The sequence below is a fragment of the Malus sylvestris genome, chromosome 7 (genome assembly GCF_916048215.2).
Source record: "Malus sylvestris chromosome 7, drMalSylv7.2, whole genome shotgun sequence".
Taxonomy (NCBI): Eukaryota; Viridiplantae; Streptophyta; class Magnoliopsida; order Rosales; family Rosaceae; genus Malus; species Malus sylvestris.
In genome coordinates this window covers 3,978,891-4,004,124 of record NC_062266.1, presented here as the reverse complement: position 1 = coordinate 4,004,124, position 25,234 = coordinate 3,978,891, and the positions used below count along the sequence as shown (strand labels likewise).

Here is a 25,234-nt window from a genome sequence, read left to right as displayed (position 1 = left end):
GATAACAACGCGGAGTGAAACAGTTGCTTAAATCGTGCGCAATGTACCTACACACTATTTAGAGCCGCTGTCCGATGAAGATTGTTGGTCGTTGATTTTAAAACATGCTTTGGGAGACAGTAACATCGTTGAACATTCAAACATTCGAGAAACTGATAGGGAAACTGCAATACGTAAGTGCAATGGGTTGCCTTTAATTGCACGAGCATTAGGGGGTCTCTTACGAGGCACAACTTCTGGTTCTGAGGAATGGCATCACATATTACATACCAATATTTGGGAGCTACCCTCCATTGCTCGCATTCTCCCAGTTTGTTTACTACAACAATTAAGGCAGAAGGGGAGAGAATCACATCAAAAACGCCACTCTGCTAGGACAGAGGTACTCCAACTACATAAGCGCCCTTCATCACATATAGTCAATGTTTTAAAAGACGCGCCCCGAGGCGCCCCTAGACGGCTTTGGAGGCGGGGCGGGAGTGATAACGCCTCTGCCCAGTGGGAGTGGGAGAAAACTCGCCGAGGCGTGGTCGAGGCGAGACTAGGCGGCTGAGGCGCGCCTAAAGGCGGTTGGAGGGCGTTCCCAGATCCATCCCCGACCCAAAATCGAAGTCGAATGCTCTGTTTTCAAGCTCTGCCATCTGGGTTTAGGGTTGCAGGTGTGCGGCGTCTTCACGAGGAAGACGACCGCGGAGAAGGAGGGTTTTTTTTTTGTTTTTTAAAGACTTGGTCCAAAACGACGTCGTTTTGGCCAAGTCTTTAATTTTTTTTAAATGACTTGGCCCAAAATGACGTCGTTTTGGCCAAGTCTGTTACTCTTATATCTAAAACCCTGCTGTTTCCTCTGTTTTTCTCACCTCTTTCCTCTGTTTTTCTCAGCAATTCCCTATTATTTAAAGTCCCGTAAGGCTTCGCCTCACGCCTAGGCTGGGCTATCCCTCGGACGCCTCGCCCATGCCTCACGCTTTTAATACATTGCATATAGTTAACCAATACTTTTGTTTTGCTACATGCTACAGTTTTCGCTCTTTCAATTTGAACCATGTTTCAGTTTCTGAACAACAGTTTCTACTTTAGCACTCAAAGCAATACCTATACGGTTGTTGAGTAACGATTACGATTGAGTCCAAAACCGCATTTCCTTCAAATTTAGGCGTTGATCAAGTGGAACCACATGTTAGTCATTCTGCTAGCGGTTTTAGAATTTTCTTCAGTTAACCTTTGATGTAACCAACATGCGATGTTTCCGTCAAACTATGTGGAGAAAATCCGATTTTGGTTGCAATTTCATCAATTAACAATATAGTATTCAATTTGACGGATAAAAATACAGTTTAGCCTTTTCGTTTGCATTATTGGTAAGTCTCTGAAGTTTTAATTGAACTCATTACTAATTTGTTATGCAGGCAAATTCAGCAGAGTGAATCTTTTTAGTCACTAGCCTTTGCATGGAGATTTTATCAGCTGCTTTTGATCAGGCTTCGTCCCCAAGAAGGCCGGGGTATGCGCTGTTTGGAATGCTATTGGCTATTGCAGCTCTACTCACTTGCATATGTGAGCTGATTTACAAGGGTAGGAAAAATAATGTGGTTTGGAGGAAGAGGGGATGTTACATGCTTTTTGGTTCTGTCATTGAACCTTTTGGTTTAGTCGGAGGCATCACTCTGTGTGTTTGCTCGATAGTTCAATACGTTTGTTACATCCGGCGCACTGATAATCCTATCAAACTGTCCCTTTTGCCTACCATCTTTCTCATATGTTTGATTGCTACAAGATTAAGTAGGAAAGCAATGCAGACCACAGATGAGACCGGTGAACATACAGCTTAGACAAAGACTGATTGGTAAAGACATGCTACCTAGAATTAAGCCGAAGTATGAATGACGATTATCTGTAAATATATAGAGGTCTCATCAGGTGATGTCTCTGCAAATGTCTCTAATCTCAGTACTTGCTTCAAATAAAACAAGACACATTTAAGTGACAAAGATGGAGTATTATTCGCAGAGTTCTGCAAATATTGCACTAAGTCTTTGTCTGATTTTTTGATAGCTAAAGCTGCAGATGACTACATGACAGAGAGACGTACTTAAAATGTTACAACCTTCGGTAAATCTGGTGAAGCTGACCATCAAATTTTATGGTGGAACCAGCTTTCCAGATTGGTTGGGAGACTCTTCCTTCTCCAATATACAAGTCATGCATCTCAGCGATTGCAGTACTTGTTTGTCGTTGCCACCAGTTGGGCGGCTTCCTGCCCTCAAAGAGCTCTACATAGAAAGGATGAAATCTATCATGAGTATTGGTGTTGAGTTCTACAGGGGTAATGGAGCTTCTTTAATTCAGCCATTTCAATCTCTCAAGAAGCTAGAGTTCAATAGATGCCGGAGTTGGAGGAATGGCTACCTTGTCCAGGTAAAGGTCATTCTCTAGACTTAATCCGTAATAAAGTAGGAATTCTCTACCACATATTAAAAAGAATTGTTTCAATTTCTTTCCCACTTCTATTCAGACAAAAGTATCTAAAAGACACGCTATGAACTAGTTGAGCGGCAGATGGGGTTTAATGCCTAGGCGGCTAAGCTGAGCGTAAGCATGGATTTAAGTAAACTTATTACATATTGTATAAATAAGTACATGTTTATACTTAAAAAATACATAATTGTGTTGGATGCATAAATTGAAAAATAGAATGACATAAATTAGAAAGTATTAGAACATAATGAAAATATGGGGAAACAGAATATAATGGTTGTTCATCCAAATATTCAACAAGTCTCTTACAAAAAAAAAAAAAATTTACAAAATAAAAGTGATCTCTTTTCTTTTGAGTGAGAGTATGCGACCTAAGTGGCTGCCAAGACAGGTGCCTAAGCAAATCTAGGCGCCCTTCCTTAATTTTCAAATGCTTACCGTTAACCGTTGTGGCCAGTTGTCTATAGTCCGAATTTTTAGATCAGAGTGATCATACATAACGAATAAATGTAAATATATTCAGAAAAATGTATTTGGTGACTTCAAAACTAATTTTGTTACCTCATTTTACTTTTAATGTATTATTATATTAGAAATGAGTAAAAAATTGTGCTTTCACTTTAAAATTATTTCTATGAGGTAGAACTGACAAAAAATTCCAAAATAAAAAAATATTGAAAGATCAATTGACCAATCCTAATGCGGCATTTGCTAGACGGCATTTTGATGCCTAAGTCAGACACACTTTAAGAGAAATTGAGTCCATAGTCCACCGCACACGTAACCGTGCGAACAATAATATCTCCAAGTCAATGCAATCGAAGACGCTAGAATCTCAACTTATTTGCCAAAAATGGCTGCAGCTTTGGTCGCCGGAGAGGCTTCTCTCTCAGCTTCCATCCAGCAGCTCTGCAAACGGATTGATTCGCGCGAAATCAGGGACATGTTTGGGCCAAAGAAGCTTGAAAAGTCACTCCTGAAGAAGAAATTCAAGCTGACGTTGTTAACCCTTGATGCAGTGCTCGATGACGCACACCAGAAGGAGTTTGAGATCCCTTCCATCGGAAACTGGCTTGATGAATTGAGAGAAGCGGTCTATGATGCGGGGGTCCTTCTGGATGAGATCGAAGCTGAAGCTTTGGGGCTTAAGATGGCAGCAGAAGATCAGTCCGTTGTAACTCAGGTGTGGAACTTCCTCTCTGTGCCTTTCAGTCGTTTTGACCAACGCTTGAATGATAGGAGGATAAAGGAGTTATATCATAGATTAAAATTCCTTGCAAACGAAAAGGACATTCTTGGTCTTCAAAAAGGTGTTCGGAAGGTTTCACAAATGCCAACAACTTGTTTGGTTGATAAATCTTTTGTAGTTGGTAGAGATGATGATAAAGAAGAGTTGATAAGACTGTTGATCTCTGATGCCGAAGGCAGGAATAATGTTTCTGTCATTACTATAGTAGGAATGGCCGGGATTGGTAAGACAACACTTGCTCAACTCGTTTACAACGATGAAAGAGTGAAAGAGCATTTTGATATTCAAGCTTGGGTTTGCGTTTCCGAAGATTTTGATGCTGTTAGGGTCACTAAAACCCTGCTCGAGTCAATTACTTCGACTGTTTGTGACATTACCGATCTAAATTATGTTCAGGTCCAGCTAAAACACCAAGTGAGGGGAAAGAGATTCTTATTTGTGTTGGACGACCTCTGGAATGAGAACTATCATGATTGGAATCTCCTGCAAGTTCCTTTTCTCTATGCGGCAGGGGGAAGTAAGGTCGTGATAACAACGCGGAGTGAAACAGTTGCTTCAATCGTGCGCAATGTACCTACTCACTACTTAGAGCCGCTGTCCGATGAAGATTGTTGGTCGTTGATTTTAAAACATGCTTTGGGAGACAGTAACCCCACTGAACATTCAAACATTCGAGAAACTGATAGGGAAACTGCAATTCGCAAGTGCAATGGTTTGCCTTTAATTGCACGAGCACTAGGGGGTCTCTTACGAAGCACAACTTCTGGTTCTGAGGAATGGCATCACATATTACATACCAATATTTGGGAGCTACCCTCCATTGCTGGCATTCTCCCAATTTGTTTACTACAACAATTAAGGCAGAAGGGGAGAGAATCACATCAAAAACGCCGCTCCGCTAGGACAGAGGTACTCCAACTGCATAAGCCTTCATCACATATAGTAAACCAACATTTTTGTTTTGCTAAATGCTACAGTTTTCGCTCTTTCAATTTGAACCATGTTTCAATTTCGTAACTACAGTTTCTACTTTAGCACTTAAAGCAATACCTATACGGCTGTTGAGTAACGATTACGATTGAGTCCAAAACCGCATTTCCTTCAAATTTAGGCATTGATCAAGTGGAACCACATGTTTGTCATTCTGCCAGCGGTTTTAGAATTTTCTTCAGTTTATAACCTTTGATGCAACCACCATGCAATGTTTCCGTCAAACCATGTGGAGAAAATCTGATTTTGGGCACAATTTCATCAGTTAACAACATGGTATTCAGTTTGACGGACAAAAATATAGTTTAGCCTTTCGTTTGCTTAATTATTTGTAGATCTTTTAATTGAACTCATTACTAATTTAATATGCAGGCAAATTCAGCAGAGTGGATATTTTTAGTCACCAGCCTTTGCATGGAGATTTTATCAGCTGCTTTTGATCAGGCTTCGTCCCCAAGAAGGCCGGGGTATGCCCTGTTCGGAATGCTCTTCGCTATTGCAGCTCTACTCACTTGCATATGGGAGCTGATTTACAAAGGCAGGAAACATAACGTGGTGCGGAGGAAGATGGGATGTTACATGCTTTTTGGTTCTGCCAATGAAATTTTTGGGTTACTCGGAGGCATCGCTCAGTGTGTTTGCTCGATAGTTCAATACTTTATTACATTCGGCGCGCTGATAATCCTATCAAACTGTCCCTTTTGCCTGCCATCTTTCTCATATGTTTGATTGCTACAAGATTAAGTAGGAAACGAATGCAGACCACAGATGAGACCGGTGAACATACAGCTTAGACAAAGACTGATTGGTAAAGATGGGCTCGTTTGTTTGTAGCCTAATCAGGTTCCAAAAGATGATAAAAGTTTAAGGATTTTACGTGCAACCTAGAATTATGCCGAAGTATGAACGATAATATATTCATAGTTCTAGATTGGAAGGAAAAGATACGAGCATAAATATATATATAGGTCTTATCAAGTTTTGTCTATGCAAATTTCTCTATCTTTTCACAAGACATTTGTGTTTAATGTGTACAAATATTAGAGTAATAATCTCAGTACTTACGACAAATTAAACAATACGCATTTAAGTAACAAAGATGGAGGATTATTTCATAGTGTGTTCTGCAAATATTGCACAAAATATGTATCAGATTTTTGGACAGCTAAAGTTGCAGGTGACTGTCACAAGAAGCTTTAAGTGAGGTGGCATAAATGTTTCTTTAGTCTTTTTCTTTTGGTGGCAATATGCCCCAGCAGCATAAGTTGAAGTTAATTTCAATAGATAAATACCATAGCATGAATCAACCGACTTGTAATTTAAGTGATTAAGAACATCTGCTGATCTAATTCCTATGACTAATTTAGTATATTAATACTTATAGCGTTCACTCTTTAATTAATTAGTTATTGGAAGATCGGATTAGATAAAAGATAAAATAGTCTTTTTAAATTCAGAATTAGTGTATTAAAGTCCACTTAACCACTCTTAACAGTCAGTCAACATTGCAATTGTAAAAGGCTTTCATACTTACTTTCCTGTTTATCAACAAAAATGTTATTTTTACTATCTATTTATACCATCCATTATTCCATCTCTCTTACTAAGAAGAGACCTACTGTGTTGGTGGGTTCTACATTTATTCTAAAGGTGGTACAAATAGATAATAAGTGTAGCACTATTCATTTATCAAAGTTGAGAGCTATTGCAAGGTGGAGAAGACTTGTTGGACTCTAGGCTATTGGTCCTATTACATTTCTAATGGGCTGTTAGGCATGATTATTATGGGCTGGGTTTCCTTTTGGGCCAATTCTCATTGGGTCATTTAGAGTTTCATTTGGTTCAGTTTATTGTCAAAATTGAAACCGAATCAAAACTTTGATTCGGTTCGATTTTCTTTCGGTTTTTTTTTTCGGTTTGGTTTTGTTTGGTTCGGTTTCGATACGGGTTTTATTTATTTATTTTATAAAACTTGATCTTTTTTTAATATGGAATTTAGAAAAGAGACTTTGTATTAGTAGACAAATAATAAGAAAATGGGAAAAGTGGGAAGGTAGTTGTACATATATAAGATCATATAAATCAATCATATTCTATCAACAACCTCAATTGCAAATAAAATGATCACCATATCTATTAAAAAACCAAACCAATATAGAAGCTCTTTTAAGTTCCAAAACTTTCCTTTATAACCAATGGAATATCCACCCTAATTGAACGAAGTATGCTCCTTGAAAACACCCTAGGCTTAGTTTCAAACTTGGCAACAAAGTTTCACAAAAGAATCATTATGGGCATACATCCATAAGGTGTAAAGGGATTCGGTTCGGTTTGGTTTGGTTTTTCTTTTTTCGGTTTTTTTTTCGGTTTTGGTTCGGTGTTTGGTCCCCCTTTTTTTTCGGTTTTTGGTTTTTTGAACCCACTCTAAGTTCTTGCTATATATGTATTAAGAATTTATAACCATGCCCCTAAAAGTCAATTTTGATCCCATTTTTCTTTTTTAAAAATATGTTTCTATTTAAAAACGGATACTTAACATTGTGAATCCCCAAAGTTCGAATTCTGAATTCGCCACTATGTACGAGCTATTTGATTTACACAAACAATAAAAGTTCCCACTTTGATATTTAGCCAATATCTCATTGAGATACCACTTGGAAGACAAAGTCAACAAGAAGTTCATGTATACACAATTAGAATAGTGAAAGATATGTAAAAGATACCCAATATATTTACATACATATTAGTATAGTTTGGTGGTTGGTGCCCTGTCTGTTGTCTACATCGATCTACGCTGCTTGCCTTCCTCACTACTAAGCCAACGTTGGTAATATGGTTTGGTCTTTGGTGACCAAGAATAGTACAATTAGCACTATTTATTTATTTTGAGGACTGACTACAAAACATACATTTATGTAATATAATTATTATCTTAACGGTCGGATATAGTCTTCTTGTTTCTATAATTAGGTCAATCATACAACTTTTTCTTCGTTATCATTGTGCATCGTTTTTATTTGGAGTTTAATTATATGAACTCTAGCCGACCTCCAACAAATTCAAACTTTGGGAAGAGAATAACAATAAACCAAAAATTAATCGGTTAAATTAGATGATCCATTATTACATCAAAATTCAAATACGAAATCACTCTTTTTTTGTTTTTTTGTTTTTTGACAAGAAACGATAGAGTGATATTTCATTGAACTGCACAAACAATTACAGAGTAGTTAATCGGGTATATTAGCTTCAGCGACCAAGAAATTGATCTGGAGTAATTTTGCATAAACAAACAATTGTAAACCCTTATACAACTACCGCAAGCAGTGACCTACACCACAAAACGTCATCAATACAAATTCGTCAAAAAAAAAAAAAAAAAAAACGATAGACACAACAAACTTATATCGACGACCACATAGATCATTACAGAAGTGCGAAGCCAACTTTACTCGACCTATTGATGGGAGGTCCTTGTTTGGCTTTTATTTTGGAAAACCTTATGTCGTGTCTCTAGCATTAATTTTTTTCTTCCATGTTTTTTATTTTTTTGATTTAGTGGGAAAGGAGAGAAACTTCAAGTGGGCTGTGAAGTTGGTCAATAAATAGACGATTTCCACACAGAATATAATAAATATTAAACATATATTCAGACTTTCGTGATGGTCTCTTTCTGCTTGCACTTATAACTATACTATTGCATTTGGCTACGCACAAATGGGTTCTTTCTCTTTGTTTCGAATCTTTAACTAACATGCTTGATGACATGATAACATAAAAAACGGAAGTTTCCAATCTTAATCTTAATTAATTAGGTGATTAATTTAACTAATCATGTGTTGTATCTGCCCGTCTAAAAGTAAATCCCAACGCAACTTTTAACATAAACAAGATAATAGAGATGTTCTGGTTAATTACCATCCATAGGCACATAAAAGTTAATTATAAATTTTGAGCTCAGTCGAGAAGTTATTTAAAAGACATTATAAGTTGAGTATACGATTCGAGCTGAGTTGTTTGTTTTAGTTCACGGAAACACCTGACATGATTAACTGTTTCATGCACACACACTCACAAAGAAGATAATTCAAAGTCTCATATATTAATGTCCTCAAAGGACGCCGATTGAAAGTCACCAAACCCACACTTTGTCACTCTCACACCAACCAACTATTAGGAAATTGTCACTTAAATTATAGGAAATGTAACTCTATGATTGACGTGTGGGTCCAGGGAATTATTGACCACCTGCTAGGAAATTATCAGTTAAATTATAGGGAATTAGGACTATGATTAAGGTGTGGGGTCCATTGAATTATTGACCGAAAATTATATCAAGTCATCTCTTTCCGAAATAATAAATCCTAAAAGTCTCTCATTCTTCGTCACCTCCAACAATTCTTCGAAGAAAAAAGAAAAACACAAAGAGATGGCAGGAGCTTTGATTGGAGAGGCTTTTCTCTCTGCTTCCGTCCAGGTGATGTGCGATAAGATTGGTTCCGGCGAGTTCTTGGATCTGTTTCGGGGGAAAAAGCTTGATCGTTCGCTCATGGAGAAGCTGAAGTTGACATTGTTGACCCTTCATGCAGTGCTCAATGATGCAGAGGAGAAGCAGATTGTCAACCCTGCTGTGGGAAGCTGGCTCGACGAGCTCAAACATGCTGTCTTTGATGCGGAGGATCTACTCGATGAGATCGATGCTGAAGCTTTGCGCTCCAAGGTGGAAGCTGAATATCAAACTAAGAAAACCCAGGTGTGGAACTTCCTATCTACCTTTCTTAATCCTTTTTATCAAAGCATGAATGGTAGGATACAAGAGTTATTCCAAAGGTTAGAACACCTCGCAAAACAAATTAATCTTCTTGGTCTTATAGGAGGTGTTAAGGGGAAAATTTCTCAAAGAACTCCCACAACATTCTTGGTTGAGCATGAATTTTGTCCTTATGGTAGGGACGAAGATAAAGACAAGTTGAAAACAACGTTGCTATCTGATTATGCGAGTAGCAGCCATGTATCAGTAATCCCCATAGTGGGAATGGGCGGGGTTGGTAAGACAACCCTTGCTCAGGTCCTTTACAACGATGAAAAAATAAAAGAGCATTTTGATGTTACTGCTTGGGCATGTGTTTCCGAAGATTTTGATGCTATGAGGGTAACTAAAACCCTTATTGAATCAATTAGCTCAAAACCTTGCAGTCTTCAAGATAGCTTGCTTCAAGTTGAACTAAGGGAACAAGTGACGGGGAAAAAGTTCCTATTTGTGTTGGACGACCTTTGGAATGACAACTATAGTGATTGGGATCTTGTACGAGCTTCTTTTACTTATGGGGCGAGGGGAAGTAAGGTCATTGTAACAACGAGAAACAGAAGTGTTGCATCCTTAGTGCACACCGTGCCTATTCACTACTTGAAACATTTGTCGGATGAAGATTGTTGGTTGTTACTCGCAAAACATGCATTTAGAAATGAAAATCCTAGTGCGCATCCAGACTTGGACAAAATTGGTAAGCAAATTGCACGCAAGTGCAATGGTCTTCCTTTAGCTGCAAAAGCACTTGGGGGTCTCTTAGGTTGTAATGTGGATTACGAGGAATGGAGCCACATATTGAACAACAATCTTTGGGAGATATTGCATGATAAAGGTGTTCTTCCATCTTTAAGATTGAGTTACCATTATCTCCCTACTTATTTGAAACAATGCTTTGCTTATTTCTCAATTTTCCCAAAGGACTATGAATTTGAAAAGGAAAATATAATTCAACTTTGGATGGCATTGGGTTTAATTCCACAAGCTGAGAGTGGTAAAGGATTGGAAGAGGTCGGCAAGAGATACTTTGATGAACTATTGTCACGATCACTACTTCAAAGTTCATTAATTGGGAAATCAAGTTTCACAATGCATGATCTCATTAACGACTTGGCTATGTCTGTGTCTGGAGAATTTTGTTTTAGGTTGCATGAGGGAGAGCCACATGATCCTAAACGAGTTCGGCATTTGTCATATATGAGAGGAAGTTTTGATACTGCTGCAAAGTTTAAGCCATTGGACGAAATTAAGTGTCTGCGCACCCTATTTCCCATGTCTTTAAGACCATACAGGGAGTGGGATGAGAACTATGTAAGCATTAAGGTTCTAGAGGACTTGTTACCAGCACTAAAATGTTTAAGGGTGTTGTCACTGTCAAGATATAAAAATATCACTCAAATACCTGATAGCATTAGTACACACTTGCACTTGCGCTACATTGATTTCTCTTACACTGCAATTAAAAGGCTACCAGATATGGTGTGTACTCTGTACAATTTGCAAACTCTATTGTTGTTCGGTTGTTCCTCACTTGTTGAACTGCCTGCAGACATGAGAAAATTGATAAATTTGCGTCATCTTGATATTGGTGGAACTTGTGTAAAAGAGATGCCGGTGCAAATGGGTAGACTAAAAAGTTTGAGAACATTGACTGCTTTTGTGTTGGGGAAATCTACTGGGTCAGGTGGCATTGGAGAATTGGGGCAATTGTCGCACCTTCGAGGAAAATTATCTATCTTGAATTTGCAAAATGTAGTCAATTCTATGGATGCCTTGGGGGCCAATTTGAAGGATAAGAAACATCTCAGCGAAGTAGAGTTGGCATGGGGTCATGAGGATACATATGATTCCATCAAAGAGAGACATGTACTGGAAAGCCTAGAACCTTCCGTAAATTTGGCGAAGCTGACCATCAGATTTTATGGTGGAACCAGGTTTCCGGATTGGTTGGGAGACTCTTCTTTCTCCAACATACAAGTCATGCGTCTCACTGATTGTAGTACTTGTTTGTGGTTGCCACCAGTTGGACGGTTACCCGCTCTCAAAGAGCTCTATATAGAAAGGATGAAATCTGTCATGAGTATTGGTGTTGAGTTCTACAGAGGTAATGAAGCTTCTTCAAGTCAGCCATTTCAATCTCTCAAGAAGCTAGAGTTCAAAGAGATGCCGGAGTGGGAGGAATGGCTGTCAAGTCTAGGTAGTGGTCAATCTCCAGACTTTCTTCGTCTTGAGGAGCTGAATTTAGAGAAATGTCCGAAGCTGAGGGGAAACTTGCCCGATCATCTTCCTTGCTTGAGAAAACTTTCTGTGTCCGACTGCGAGGTTCTACATGAAAGGGCTACCAGAACGAGATGGATACCGTGGTCTCTCATCGTTAACACGGAGTCCTTCCGACAATCTCTTGAAGAACTGAAGATACTTAGATGCCCTGGTCTCTCGTCGTTACTGGAGACGGAGTCGCTTTCCTCGCTTGCCAAACTTAAGATTCAATTTTTTAGTCGCGGAGAATGCTTGCGGCTGCACTTGAGCAATTGTCTTCTAAGATTAAGTCTCGTTAACTGCGCATCACTCTTGTCGTTCCCTAGAAATGGTCTACCCACTTCGTTGACACTTCTTGAAATAGAAGAGTGCCGGAGATTAGAATTCCTATCTCATGAGATGATGGCCAAACTGACATCCCTTCAAGAGTTGAGATTGAGGGAGAGCTGTGATTCACTGAGGTCCTTCCCGCTGGGTGTTTTCCCCAAACTTTCATTTCTTATTATCAGCGCAATTAAAAATCTAGAATCCCTTTCCATTAGTGAAGGAGCTGAAGATGAAAATCTCACTCGTCTCTATATCTATGGGTGTCCAAATCTGGTATCTTTTCCCCACGGGGGATTGCCCACTCCCAACCTGGCTCATTTTTCAGTCTGGGGGAATGAGAATTTGAAGTTATTGCCCGACCGAATACACACCCTCACAGCCCTTCGATATTTGCATATAGGCGAACTTCCAAATGTTGAGTCATTTGCAGAAGGGGGTTTGCCTCCCAACCTACAATCATTTGATATCAAGAGCAGCGAAGATGTGTTGGAGGCGTTGCTCAAGGAACAGCTGCTCCCCATCACTCTTCACAGACTCAAAATCTCTAAAATGAAAAGTCTGAAATATTTGGAGGGAAAGGGACTTCAACACCTCACTTGTCTTCAGGAGCTCCGAATTCACGACTGTGATAGTCTCGAATTCCTGCCAAAAGAGGGTCTTCCGGCATCGCTCTCTTTCCTGAGCATCAAAAAGTGTTCTTCTCTGGAGAAGAGGTGTCAGGAGAAGACGGGAGAAGAGTGGGTGAAGATAGCTCACATTCCTTGCATACAGATAGACGACCAAGTCATCATTTGAGATCTCAAGTCAAAGTGAGGTACGCACATGGCACCATTTTCATTCCATAGCCAAGATTCAGACTTTCTCTTCAGTTGTTTTCTGTGTGTTTAAGTAATCAATCAATCACTTTTTAATCGTTTAATTCAACTAAATTTCAGGACAATATCATCTACGGCTAAACCCCGTGAAGGTAAAACTCCACGCAATCTTTTCTTTGCCTCTAATTCTTGTGAAGGACTTTGATATCTTTTTTTATTTCCTGTTTTCATTGCAAATAAAATTTGAATCTCTCTACAGAAGTTGTTTACTCAATATTTTAGGAATAAGCAATTCAGGAGTACTGATTCCAGAGTTTTCTTATTATTTTGCATCTTGGCACACCTCAAGTGACTACTACTCTGCTCCCACTAAAACTTTCACATTGCTATCTTTCCTTGTCAAATCATGTCTAAATTTTGTTCCCACGTTTGGAGTTTGATTGCGATGATAAAACTGGAAACGTAGGGGAAAATGTGAAGGCATTATTCCTAAGGCTTTTCTAAATATGTTACATCTATCTGTAGAATTATCTTTGATCATTTAGGCTTATATATTAGTTAAATGTTAACAGTGAAAGTCAACTATGCTTTCAGGGCAAAGTTATGTCACTGCCGTGTTGGTCGGCTTTGCTGATGCAGATAGCAAACTGTGGAACTGAAGAGATTGGATCTTCTAAGGCCAATGATTTAAGTGTCCATCAATTAGTTGTTCATGAATGGTTCCCCTGCAGTGCGGCATGAATATGATTCTCCTTCAATTGGATAGGTAACCCCTGGAATGATGTTTTACTCATATACTGCTTTATTTTCAATACAAGCTGCATGCCTTTCTCATCTTCTCTTCACGTTGCTGCCATCTTCAAGTGGGTGCAGATATGCCCTCAAGTTTTGAAAGGAAACCGGTGTTGGTTTGCCAAGAAAACACTTGTATGCATCTCCACAATCTGTTGAGCTGGAAACTAAGAAAATAAAGCAGGAGGAGTTGATGGAAAATTGTAATGGCAGCAGAGATGGTGCTGCTGCTATGAGCAATAACGATGCCAATGCCAAGGCAGTCAGAAAGCATTGTAAAGTCAAGGAATGGCCTGGGAATATTGAGACTCAAGAGGTTGATTTTGGCAGCAGAGATGGAGGTTCTGTTGGTTATAGTATTTTCTTTGTAAATGCATATTGATACTGTGTTGGTTTGTTTTTAAGTTCTGTTTAAGAGGGCTTATGGTCTCAAGTTTTGGCAGGCAATGTGTGTTGATTCAACTAGCAAACGAGGGAAGGAGAACACCCTTGATCAGAGCGAAGATGTGATGTACTTGGATGCAGCAAAGCAGGACAAGTTGATAGAAACTTGTAATGCAGCAGAGGTGATGGTGGTGCTGTGAATGAGAATGATGCCAAGGGCAAGGGCAAGGCTGCAAGAGGGTGTCGCAGGGTCAAGGAACGCCGCTTTGAGAGCAGAGAGGTTGATCTTGAGCTTCCCCTACCTCAGGGCACCGTTAGCTGCTGAGGATGTGAGAAATGGTCTCCAATTTTTGTTAAGTTCTGTGAAACACTTAGCGAGGTAATTCTTACTTTCGTTCTATTATATATTTGTTTGAAATGTTGCTCTAAACTTGTTTTAATTGATTTTGTGCACCCTTTTTTTTGGGTGCTAAAACATTCCTGAACTTCCAATTCACTTGAAATCCCATTTTCTTTTCTTGTTTCTTTTTACCCTAGATTTTTAAAATTGAAAAGTCCCAAGCTGAATCTGTTCTTCGAGAACTATCGTGTGGAGGAAGTGGACGGCCTGAACAGTTTTCCATTGTTCAATTTCATAGCTATATGCTTTTCTTCGTACAGGAGTAAGAACTCTACCTTGTGTATTATAGTTATGTGTAAAGTACTTTTGGTAAGCTTTAATGGTGAAAATAATTTATGTGGTTTACGCCAACTTTATTTTCTGTTAGGTCTCTAGCGCAAGCAAGCACCAACTGCTCATGGTTCCAAGATTTGGAGAACCTGATATCCAGGGTCTCTAAGGTTGACCCCGTTATGAAGGAGCTGCCCGCAGAGTGTTTTAGTGGATGCGGGGATGGATATCATGCCTTAAGCTTCTCCTAAAAGCTTAGGCTTTTGAATTTCCTTTGTGAGGCTCTTAACACTAAAGTAAGTAGAAGATACATATTATGCAGATTATAACTTTGTACTTGTCCTGTTTACTGCGTTATGAGTGACAAGATCTTTTCAGTCTTTTGTCCAGGATGCCGATGAATTGAGGAGCAAAATAAAAGATCTGTCCAATGTGAAAGGTTTGCTCTACCAAAGAATAAGGTCATATGGCAATCTTTGAGGCAAGCATCTTTTGGAGCCAACATGGAGTTCTGTTTTTAACTAAATCAATCATATATGTGCAGGATAGAGATCCCCAAGCTAAGAGAACCATCTTCATGTCGCTGCCATCTTCGAGTGGGTGCAGATATGTTCTTGTTGTACATACACAGCTGTTGAAGTGAGAACGGGTGACGACGACCACAAAATAAAAATAAAAATGAGAGAGGTTTATTTGTAGCACTGCCCTCATGCCTGCGCTTGTTGGAAGTCAGTACATTATGTTACTAGAACAGGTGGGTGGTTATTGCACACATTTCACAGGAACGATATTTCTTATATTGAACACTGCAGTGCAGATAACAAAAATTGAGTTCCATATCACTTTCGTTTCTTCAGAATTGCTTCTGAAAAGTTGAAATAAACAACTTTTCTAAGATCAATCAAATAAGGTTTTAGTGACACTTAAGCAGGTTTGTGCCCTTGAGTTTTGATAGGAAACCGGTGTTGGTTCACCAAGAAAACGAGGGAAGGAGAAATCTTTTGGTGGAAGCAAAGATTTGAACTTGGATGCATCTCCAAAATCTGATGACATTGTTGTTGATATTGGTCAAAGCTTCTTCCCCAATACTGCTACTTGCATCTCTGCTCAGTGGATCATTACGCCTTCACTGCTGCTCCTTTTCATCTTATTCTGCACTGGTGCTACTTTCCCATCAAATACAAACACTCGGGAAGCATTTGTTATATAAATGTGTAGAAAAATCATGTAATATCTGTTATAGACGGTTCATTTCATGGCACGAAAGCATTCATTCTTGTCAAGAACACAGCAGTTTGACAATTGAAAATTGGTAATACATCTTTAGATGAATACTGCAGATGAACTGTTATGAACATATTGTTCTTTTCATCTTCATTATTTATTTCTGAAAAATTGAAGGGTTCTCTCTTCTGTTATATTGTTCTCACTTTATTAAGAGGGAGTGTGCAGAAAGTGAAAAATTGTGCAGAAATTGCCTTTGGCATTGGCAAAAGAGTTTAGGTGCAAGGTGTAAAGCGACAGAGTGAAATCTAAGAGGTGAACTAAGATTTAGGGAGAAAAACAAAACCGCGAGGCGAAACAATATTTGACGTTCTTTAACAAAATAAGTTCGGAAAAGGGACCAGAATTAAACAAATTAAGCACATTCAGAACTTCGGGACCTCACTCGTACTTCTGTAGTGTCACTAAGAATAATTGCAAATAAGGGCGGGGCGGGGCGGGGCGGGGCGGCGGAGGAGAAGAGAGACGGGAAGAAACAGAGCAAATGAAACAAGCAAACATTACAGTTAGTTCTGCTTCATGATTATATTTGATTGGATCCACACAAATTACTCTCTACATAAAATATGCTCTGTTACAACCAAGGTATTAAATATCGGTAATATCGGAAATATCGGTAGTCTGAAAACACGGAAATATCGATGGAAATATCGGTAAAATATCGATATCGATAAAAATTACATGGAAACCACGGAAATTGTAAGAAAAACTTGGAAATTTTAATTGAAACTTTGCAAGATGTTTATTTAGTCAATTATCTATTAGTTTATCACAAAAAATTGGAAGGAAATGCATTGCATGATGGATTTAACTGATTTAAATTGATTATATAGCGAGCTGGCAAACATTGTGAGTGTAAAAAATATGTAGTAATTAATGAAAAAAGTTTAAAGACACCACAATCATTATATATAATGAATTAGTACAATATTTTACACTTTATATATTGCATTTTTTTTTCTCTCAGATAACACACACAGACTGACACATAGCCTGGATATTTTGAAAGCAGGTTTGGATTTTTTTTTTCTTCTCTCGGATAACACACACACACACCCCACTTCTACACACACACACACTTCAAAGTGCACCCCACTTCTACACACACGCACAGACACACTGTAACAACCCAACCCCAAATTTTTATATATTTTCGTGGTTCCCCAAATAATTATGAAATTATCGTTTTAGTCCCCTATCTTAACCAAATCTGGACCATTCATCTTGATTTCCAAATTCTCTCAAGCTACCACATGGCAGCACCCTAGCACCCTCACGTATCTCTCTCTCTCCCCACCCCGTGACCTCTTTCTCCTTCTTTCTTCTCTGCACTCACTCTCCCTCTCTCGAAGACCCTCACTCTTTCACCCTTTGACCCACACCCGAGAGCACCCACGCACACCCTTCGTGGTACTCCGTCGACGGCATCGTCATCACCTTCTACACGCCGTCGTCTCTCTCTCTCTCTTTCTCTCTCTCCCGTCTGCGCAACTCGACGAAACCCCAAGAACCTCCGGCGAGTTCTTCATGGGTTATGGTTAGGTAAGCCTCGAACCTCTCTTTCCGTGTTGGTTTGTTGCTTGGATGTGATTATTGAGGTTATTCTGTCCTTTTTACCAAGGATTTAGCACGGAATCAGCCCGGGAATAGGCGCACCCATCTCCGGCGAGACCGTGGGTGTCGAGAGGTTTTCCGACCACCACGGGTCGTTTCATGGCAAATGGAAGGTATAAACACACTCCTCTCGTCTCGTGCTTTTGTTTGATACCTAGATCGGGGTCTAGAACCCTTGTTTGTGGTCGGCCGGAGCTGTAGAAGCTCCGGCGTTCTTCTCCGAGTAGCACGGTTAAAAAAATATCGCGATATTTTGCCGAAAACCATTTGGATACCTATTTAAACATCCATTACCTGAAAAACCGATAATATCGGCGATATTTCGCCGATATTATCGATATTTTCTTCCATGGTTACAACTTAGTTGTTTCTTTCTTGTTTTCGAAAAGCCACACTAGCACAAATTACAATCTGAAAAAATCTCAAAATCCAGCTCCAATGCGTTCGATCCCTCCTTTGTTGCATCATATCATGCTTTCTGTGCAGCACAAACATTATAGTCAATGAGTGGACATCAAACGACAAGGTACAGAAGCATGATTACGAGCATTAGAATACTAGATCAATCTAAATTACCTGCATTGGGAGGTACAACTTAAACTCGGGAGGAAGTTCCTCTTCGGAGTACAAGCGGTCAGAGAAATATATCCTCCTCAGACGGCAATTTGCATGAACCTGAACTCGCAACGTCTCCACATGGTTTGTTCAATAGGCTCTCCTGGTAAAATCAGTTAGATTAAACTGGATTTGATTCCAGCCATCATCCATCCTCAGCGGCATAGTGCAGATATATGGCTTCACTCGAGTTACAGCCTACAAAACAAAAATAAATACATAACCTCTTGTATCTTTTATCACTTTGACATTTCTAGAGCAGTACGATCACTCACAATGCGGAGCATTATCAGTCACCGTGTTATAAATTCAAATCAGAATTCTTCGGCAGTCGAGCTAATAGCACTTCAATAATAAAGAACGACAACGATAGATGTTCAGTATAACATAAGAAGCATAAACGCTTAGAATAGTTTGCGACGACGACAGATGTTCATTAAAACAACGATATGACCGATTTAATGCCTAATGAATCTTAAAAGACAACCATAAACGCTTAGACTTGTTTGTGATATATATATATATATATATATATATATATATATATATATATTTGAGAAAAACATAAGAAGCCTTGTCATTAGCAGAATATTCCCTGAACTACCAAATGGAAAAGAAAAGACGAAAACAGAGAACAGCAAGATCAACCCATTACGCGGTTGATAAACATCAATAAACATGGGCAAACTTACACACTTGAAAATCGGAAGCTCGAAAACGTCGCCTGACATTCTTGCCATCCAGAATTTGAATCTCAAACGTGAAATATTTCTTCAGATTCTTAACCACCATAACCAGGAATGGAAGTTTTATGCTCAGTGTAGCTGATGGGTCTGCTGGGCAAGTAATGCATGTGGACTGGATGTTGGACCCAACTATTTCAACAACATTGGATTGTATGTCTTCATCCTGTGGTCTTTTTATATGCCCGTCAACAACTGCTCAACAAAACAAACACATCCGTATATAGTTGTTGATTAACGATCACAATTGAGTCCGAAATCACATTTCTTTCAAATTTAGGCATTGATCAAGTGGAGCTACATGTTAGTCATTTTGCTTTAGGGGTTTTATAATTTTATTCAATTAATAACTTTTGATGTAACCAACATGCGATGCGATGTTTCAGGCAAATTTAGTAGAGTAGATCTTTTTGGTCACTAGCCTCTGTTGAAATATCCAGAGGGAGTTGTTGGAAAGCAGGCCCGTACCACCACATGGTGGGTGTGTCCCCTTGGCCTCATGCGATTATAGTGGGTCCCTTGGCCCCGCATGTAGGGTGAGTCTCATTAGTTCTGTGTGTTTGCTCGATGATTCAATACGTATACTACATTCGACATGCTGATACTCCTATCAAATTGTCCCTTTTGCACAAATGAGACTTGTGAACATACAACTTAGACAAAGGCTGATTGGTAAAATGTGCTTGTTTGTTTGTAACCTAATCAAGTTTTAGAAGCTAATAAAAGCTTAAGGTGTGCTACCTAGAATTATGCCGAAAGTATGAATGACGATGTATCTGTAAACATTCGTATTTCTAGATTGGAACGAAAAAAATACGAATAGAAAAGTATATCTAAGTCCCATCAGGCAGTTTCTGTGCAAATTTCTCTATCTCTTTTCAAAAGACATTTGTGTTACAGTAATACAAATATTAGACTAATAATCTCTGTACTTACTTCAAATTAAACAATACACATTTAAGTGACAACACAAAGAACACAACATTACAACACAAAGAAACTAAAATCTGGAGCAATTGTTCATAAAATGCAGTACTGGATTGGTTTCTCCGTAGGAGAGCAAGGCAGGACATCTGAACGAAGGACGATGACCAGAGACCGGTACGTTGAAATGTTGTTGACGGCAAAAGAAGTTTGATGGGGTAATGCAGAGATTAAATTTGTAGATAAAATTTGCGAACTAAATGATGTGTCACCAATAAGAATGAACACGTTTATCAATGCTTAAGTAACAATCAAATCATCAACTTTCATGTCATTTAGTTTACAAAATTTTATCTGCCAATTTAATCTCCCTAGCATTACTAAACTTCAACTCGAAGTTTTTCTTCGTATAAACCAAATGCTAATAGAAGTCCAGATTCCAGTTGGCGGAGGAAAAGTAGGTGGGAACATAGGAAGTTATTGATTAGGTCAAAATTGACGCACCCCATAAAACGCGTTGCATTTTTCAACTTTAAGTTTTTGGCATCTAAACAAAAGTCACTGAAACATCCCATTCGAACAAAAGTTAACAAAAGTCACTATAAGAAACTCTTAATAGCAAAGCTAAACTATTTCTTCCTTTTTATCTTTAGAGAAATTTTAATTGAACTCATATAACTTCTTTTTACACCCAACTTAAACTTTAAATGTGAATTGTCTCTTTTACACCCAACAATAAAACTAAAATTTTTCAATAAACCCACACTGAATAATCAAACATACCATCACGCAATCTTTATCCTATGTTAATTATGGCTAAAACTCTAAGAGCTCTCATAGAGGAAAAACAAGCTCTTTTATCAATGGATGGTAATTTAAAGTTTTAAATCCTCAAACTAAGGTATGAATCGATTTATGCAAGTCTTTTTCACTTGATTTTAATTTTTTTTTTTTAAGTTTAGGAACAAGAATTCGGTGATTGTGGAGTTTCTTATATTTATGTGCCCTATGAATGTTCCTTTGTATTACATCTTTACTTCTAAACTAAATTCGTTTTAGGCAGTAGAGAAATTCTTTGGTCCTATCTTGATTAGCTTGTGCAAAACATTAATCTGCCTTGAATTTTGGTGGTCGATTTTGAGGAAGTAGAGTTCAATCTTCAAGCTTGACAAAAGAAGAATTCCAATAGATGCCAAAATCCTTGGATCCAACTCCAATACAAAGAACATTGATGAATCTAAAATAACTATAACTACCTAAAAAATAATGGGAACTAGAGGCCAGCAAGATGACTGACGCTTTTCATGACCCGTCTGAAGCACTAGCCGACAATTTAGCAAAGGTGTGGAATTTCATCTCTAATTCTCCCATTCAAATTCATAAGGCATGATTTGTTTTGCTACATACTAGAGTATTAGTTATTTCATAAAAAAGGGGAAAGTGGCAATCGACCCCAGCCGGAGCTAGAGTCGATGCCAAAGATCTAGATCAAGGTTGAAACCCTCACCAAAAAGGGGAAGAACTCTCACGGAAGGAGAGAAATTATCTCACGGAAAAAGAGAGAAAAAGTCTTTATTAGACATTTTCTTTGAAAATTGTCTAAAATTATGATTCACAGGTGCGGTCCACTCAATTATTGACCAAAAATTACGTTAGTTGTCTCTAATTACCAGTCGCCTTCCTCGAAGACTCAGGTTCAAGAAAATTGAGTAGTACAGCTGCCTCACCTGCATTTCCTAGTTAGCGATTTTGGAACCCGATCAAGTCCCATATAAAGATGCGGGACAAATCACGCCTGTCGGAAGCGAATATCCCGCCGGTGACCCTTGATGCAGCGCCTAACGATGCGGAGGAGGAGCAAGTTCCCTACGCCGCCGCGAGAGAGTCCGAAGCACCCGCCGACAATATAGCACCAGTCGACAATTCAGCCGACAATTTAGCAAAGGTGTGGAATTTCATCTCTAATTCTCCCATTCAATTTCATCAAGGCATGATTTGTTTTGCTACATTTAGTTCTTTCAATTTGAACCGTGTTTCACTTTCGTAACTAGAGTTTCTACTTTAGCAATCAGATATGGATCGGATCAAGCGTCCATGGAGCCCCGAGGAGGACGACTCCCTGCAGAAGCTGGTGCAGAAGATCGGCCCAAGGAACTGGTCGCTGATCAGCAAGTCCATTCCCGGTCGGTCTGGGAAATCATGCCGGCTGCGGTGGATTAACCACCTGTCGCCGCAGGTGGAGCACGGGGCTTTCACGCCTGAGGAGGATGATTTGATCATCCGTGCCCACGCTCGGTTTGGGAACAAGTGGGCTACCATCGCCCGCCTCCTCAACGGCCGGACCGACAACGCTATCAAGAACCACTGGAACTCCACCCTCAAATTAAAACTACCAGCCGACAATTTAGCGAAGGTGTGGAATTTCATCTCTAATTCTCCCATTCAATTTCACCAAGGCATGATTTGTTTTGCTACATACTGAGTTTTAGTTCTTTCAATTTGAACCTCGTTTCGCTTTCGTAACTAGAGTTTCTACTTTAGCAATCACTAGGTACATTGCCCGTGTGCTGCTGCGGATTCTGATTTCGTACTGCATTTTCAATGACACTAATCTAGAAAATGCACATCTTAGTTCAACCAACTCCAAAAAAATACAGGCGAACACAGATAATTCAACTTGAAATCAGTAAGCTGGCCCATCAACATCAAATAACCATATCAGTAAGCTGACACTTATTGTTTTTTTTTTTTTTTTTTTTTGAACTATCGATATTATATTATCTACACTAAGGGGAGGGGTGGGCTTAGCCTCACAATGGACTAGCAATAAATTGGTGCAAATTCGCCTTTGGCGAGATTTGAACCTAAGACCTCTCACTTATCAGTGAAGAAGAATACCACTAGACCGTAGTACTAGTGGCATCAGCTTGGATGGATTAGAGAAACAACAAATATATAAGCAAAGTCATTGTATGAGAAACTGTGCAAGAATCAGAAAATTCCTAGCACCTCCGGCCCAGGTTGGCATTTCAGGCTTTTAGCAGCACCTACACATTTAAGAAATTAGAACCACTTCTCGTATAAAAGCAATAAATTAAAATTTTTAGTTAGAGAAATTACCTTCTCAAACTGCTTAGCCCTTTCAAAATCAACTGCAATTTCCTTCATCAAACTGAAAGCCTTCCCAATATCCTAAATGCGTAGAGGCGCGCAGAGAAGAGCGAGAGGGAAGAGAGCCAAAACGGAGGGAGATGAAATGGAATGGGTGAAGAACTGCCCACACATCCAATGGCAGAAAAGCCTCTCCCCTACCCTATACTTCTCCCATCTCTCTCTGCAACGGACAAAATCCCAGAAAACCCTCAACGCCACCCATACTTCTCCCACCCCTCTCTCTGCAAGGGACAGAAATCCCAGAAAACCCTCAACGATATCGAAGCCACTAAAACGCCCCTCATACTGTCCGTTGGATTTGGATCGAAGGGGCAAAGAGACACTTCGACTCTCTGTGCCCAAACCAGCCCATCACGCCTGTTATTTGAACCCTGGGCCCAAACTCAACGGCCCAACCCGGGTTCTTTGGGTGAAAAAAGGGCCCACACACAATGGCACAATTTGTTATTAATTCAAAATTGAAGTCCTCTTTCATAGGCAAGATGAATATTGCAATTGCAACCTCTACTCTAGACTATAGTAATAGCAATGCCTATACGGTTGTTGATTAACGTTTACAATTGAGTCCAATATCGCATTTCCTTTAAATTTAGGCATTGATCAAGTGGAACTACATATGTTAGTCGTTTTGCTTTAAGGGTTTTAGAATTTTCTTCAGTTTATAACCTTTGACGTAACCAACATGCGATGTTTCCGTCAAACTATGCGGAGAAATGTGATTACGGACACAATTTCATTAGTTAACAACATGGTAAACAATTTGAGGGACAAAAATACAGTTTAGCCTTTTCGTTTGCATAATTATTTGTAGATCTCTGAAGTTGTAATTGAAACATTACTAATTTATTATGCAGCCAAATTCGGAAGAGAATATACCGCTGGTGACCCTTGATGTAGCACCTAACGATGTGGAGGAGGAGCAAGTTCCCTACGCCGGGGCGAGAGAGTCCGAAGCACCAGCCGACAATTTAGCAAAGGTGTGGAGTTTCATCTCTAATTCTCCCACTCAATTTCATCAAGGCATGATTCGTTTTGCTACAAGTTTTACTTCTTTCAATTTGAACGGTGTTTCACTTTCGTAACTAGAGTTTCTACTTTAGCAATCACTAGGAACATTGCCCGTGCCCCGCTGTGGATTCTGATTCCGTTTAGCCTTTTGTTTGCATAATTATTTGTATATCTCTGAAGTTGTAATTGAACTCATTACTAATTTATTATGTAGCCAAATTCAGAAGAGTCGATCTTTTTAGTCACTAGCCTTTGCATGGAGATTTTATCAGCTGCTTGTGATCAAGCTTCATCCCCAAGTAGGCCTCGGTATGCGCTGTTCGGAATGCTCTTGGCTATTGCAGCTCTACTCACTTGCATATGTGAGCTGATTTACAAAGGTAGGAAAAATAAAGTGGTTTGGAGGAAGATGGGATGTTGCATGCTTTTTGGTTCTGTCATTGAACTTTATGGTCTAGTCGGAGGCATCACTCAGTGTGTTTGCTCAATAATCCAATACGTTTACTACATTCGGCGTGATGATAATCCTATCAAACTGTCCCTTTTGCCTGCCATCTTTCTCATATGTTTAATTGCTACGAGATTAAGTAGGAAACAAATGCAGACCACATCTGAGACCGGTGAACATACAGCTTAGACAAAGACTGATTGGTAAGATGTGCTCATTTGTTTGTAGCCTAATCAGGTTTCAGAAGCTGATAAAAGCTTAAGGATTCTACGTGCTACCTAGAATTATGCCGAAAGTATGAACGACGATATATGTGTAAACGTTCGTATTTCTAGGAAGTAAAAGATACAAGCAGAAAAGTATGTATAGGTCCCATCATGTGGTGTCTGTGCAAATTTCTCTATCTTTTCACAATACATTTGTGTTACGTTTGTACAAATATTAGAGTAATGATCTGGGTACTTACTACAAATTAAAGAAGTTCTGCAAATATTGCACAAAGTCCTTATCTGATTTTTTGGCAGCTAAAGTTGCAGGTGACAGCCACAAGAAGCTTTTAATTGAGGGGGGCATATATGTTGCTTCAATCTTTTTCTTTTGGTGGCAATTGCCCCTGCAGTAAAACTTGGGGTTAATTATAATAGATAAATACCATA

General features: G+C 39.1%; 3 protein-coding genes across 12 annotated transcripts; all 3 read left to right on the top strand.

Annotated features, from left to right (window-relative positions):
* The first annotated feature begins 1,547 nt into the window (after nt 1-1,547).
* On the top strand, nt 1,548-25,068 carry LOC126629647 (putative disease resistance RPP13-like protein 1). 3 transcript variants are annotated; one of them, XR_007625816.1, is made up of 4 exons: nt 1,548-2,415; nt 3,339-4,633; nt 5,087-5,557; nt 24,816-25,068. XR_007625816.1 is itself a non-coding variant. In XM_050299748.1 (3 exons), exons 1-3 carry the CDS (start codon nt 2,382-2,384, stop codon nt 5,441-5,443), a joined length of 1,686 nt encoding a protein of 561 aa, XP_050155705.1. In that variant the 5' UTR covers nt 1,548-2,381; the 3' UTR covers nt 5,444-5,829. The 3 variants fall into 3 exon arrangements, 1 of the variants encoding a protein (XP_050155705.1); XR_007625815.1 differs by having other exon boundaries at nt 5,087-5,682; nt 24,948-25,068; XM_050299748.1 differs by lacking the exon at nt 24,816-25,068 and having other exon boundaries at nt 5,087-5,829.
* Nucleotides 8,983-16,145, top strand: LOC126629642 (putative disease resistance RPP13-like protein 1). 7 transcript variants are annotated; one of them, XM_050299739.1, is made up of 11 exons: nt 8,983-12,921; nt 13,043-13,074; nt 13,517-13,688; nt 13,787-14,055; nt 14,158-14,340; nt 14,379-14,477; nt 14,636-14,760; nt 14,866-15,064; nt 15,147-15,229; nt 15,313-15,522; nt 15,700-16,145. In XM_050299739.1, exon 1 carries the CDS (start codon nt 9,144-9,146, stop codon nt 12,900-12,902), a length of 3,759 nt encoding a protein of 1,252 aa, XP_050155696.1. In that variant the 5' UTR covers nt 8,983-9,143; the 3' UTR covers nt 12,903-12,921; nt 13,043-13,074; nt 13,517-13,688; nt 13,787-14,055; nt 14,158-14,340; nt 14,379-14,477; nt 14,636-14,760; nt 14,866-15,064; nt 15,147-15,229; nt 15,313-15,522; nt 15,700-16,145. The 7 variants fall into 7 exon arrangements, with proteins under 7 accessions (XP_050155696.1, XP_050155693.1, XP_050155692.1 ...); XM_050299736.1 differs by having other exon boundaries at nt 13,796-14,055; nt 14,158-14,477; XM_050299735.1 differs by having other exon boundaries at nt 13,787-14,030; nt 14,158-14,477.
* LOC126629651 (transcription factor MYB25-like) lies at nt 21,009-25,068 on the top strand. 2 transcript variants are annotated; one of them, XM_050299753.1, is made up of 4 exons: nt 21,009-21,290; nt 22,014-22,361; nt 23,977-24,099; nt 24,345-25,068. In XM_050299753.1, the coding sequence occupies exons 1-4, from the start codon at nt 21,237-21,239 to the stop codon at nt 24,765-24,767; spliced, it is 948 nt and encodes a 315-aa protein (XP_050155710.1). In that variant the 5' UTR covers nt 21,009-21,236; the 3' UTR covers nt 24,768-25,068. The 2 variants fall into 2 exon arrangements, with proteins under 2 accessions (XP_050155710.1, XP_050155709.1); XM_050299752.1 differs by lacking the exon at nt 21,009-21,290 and adding an exon at nt 21,323-21,893.
* Nucleotides 25,069-25,234: the final 166 nt, after the last annotated feature.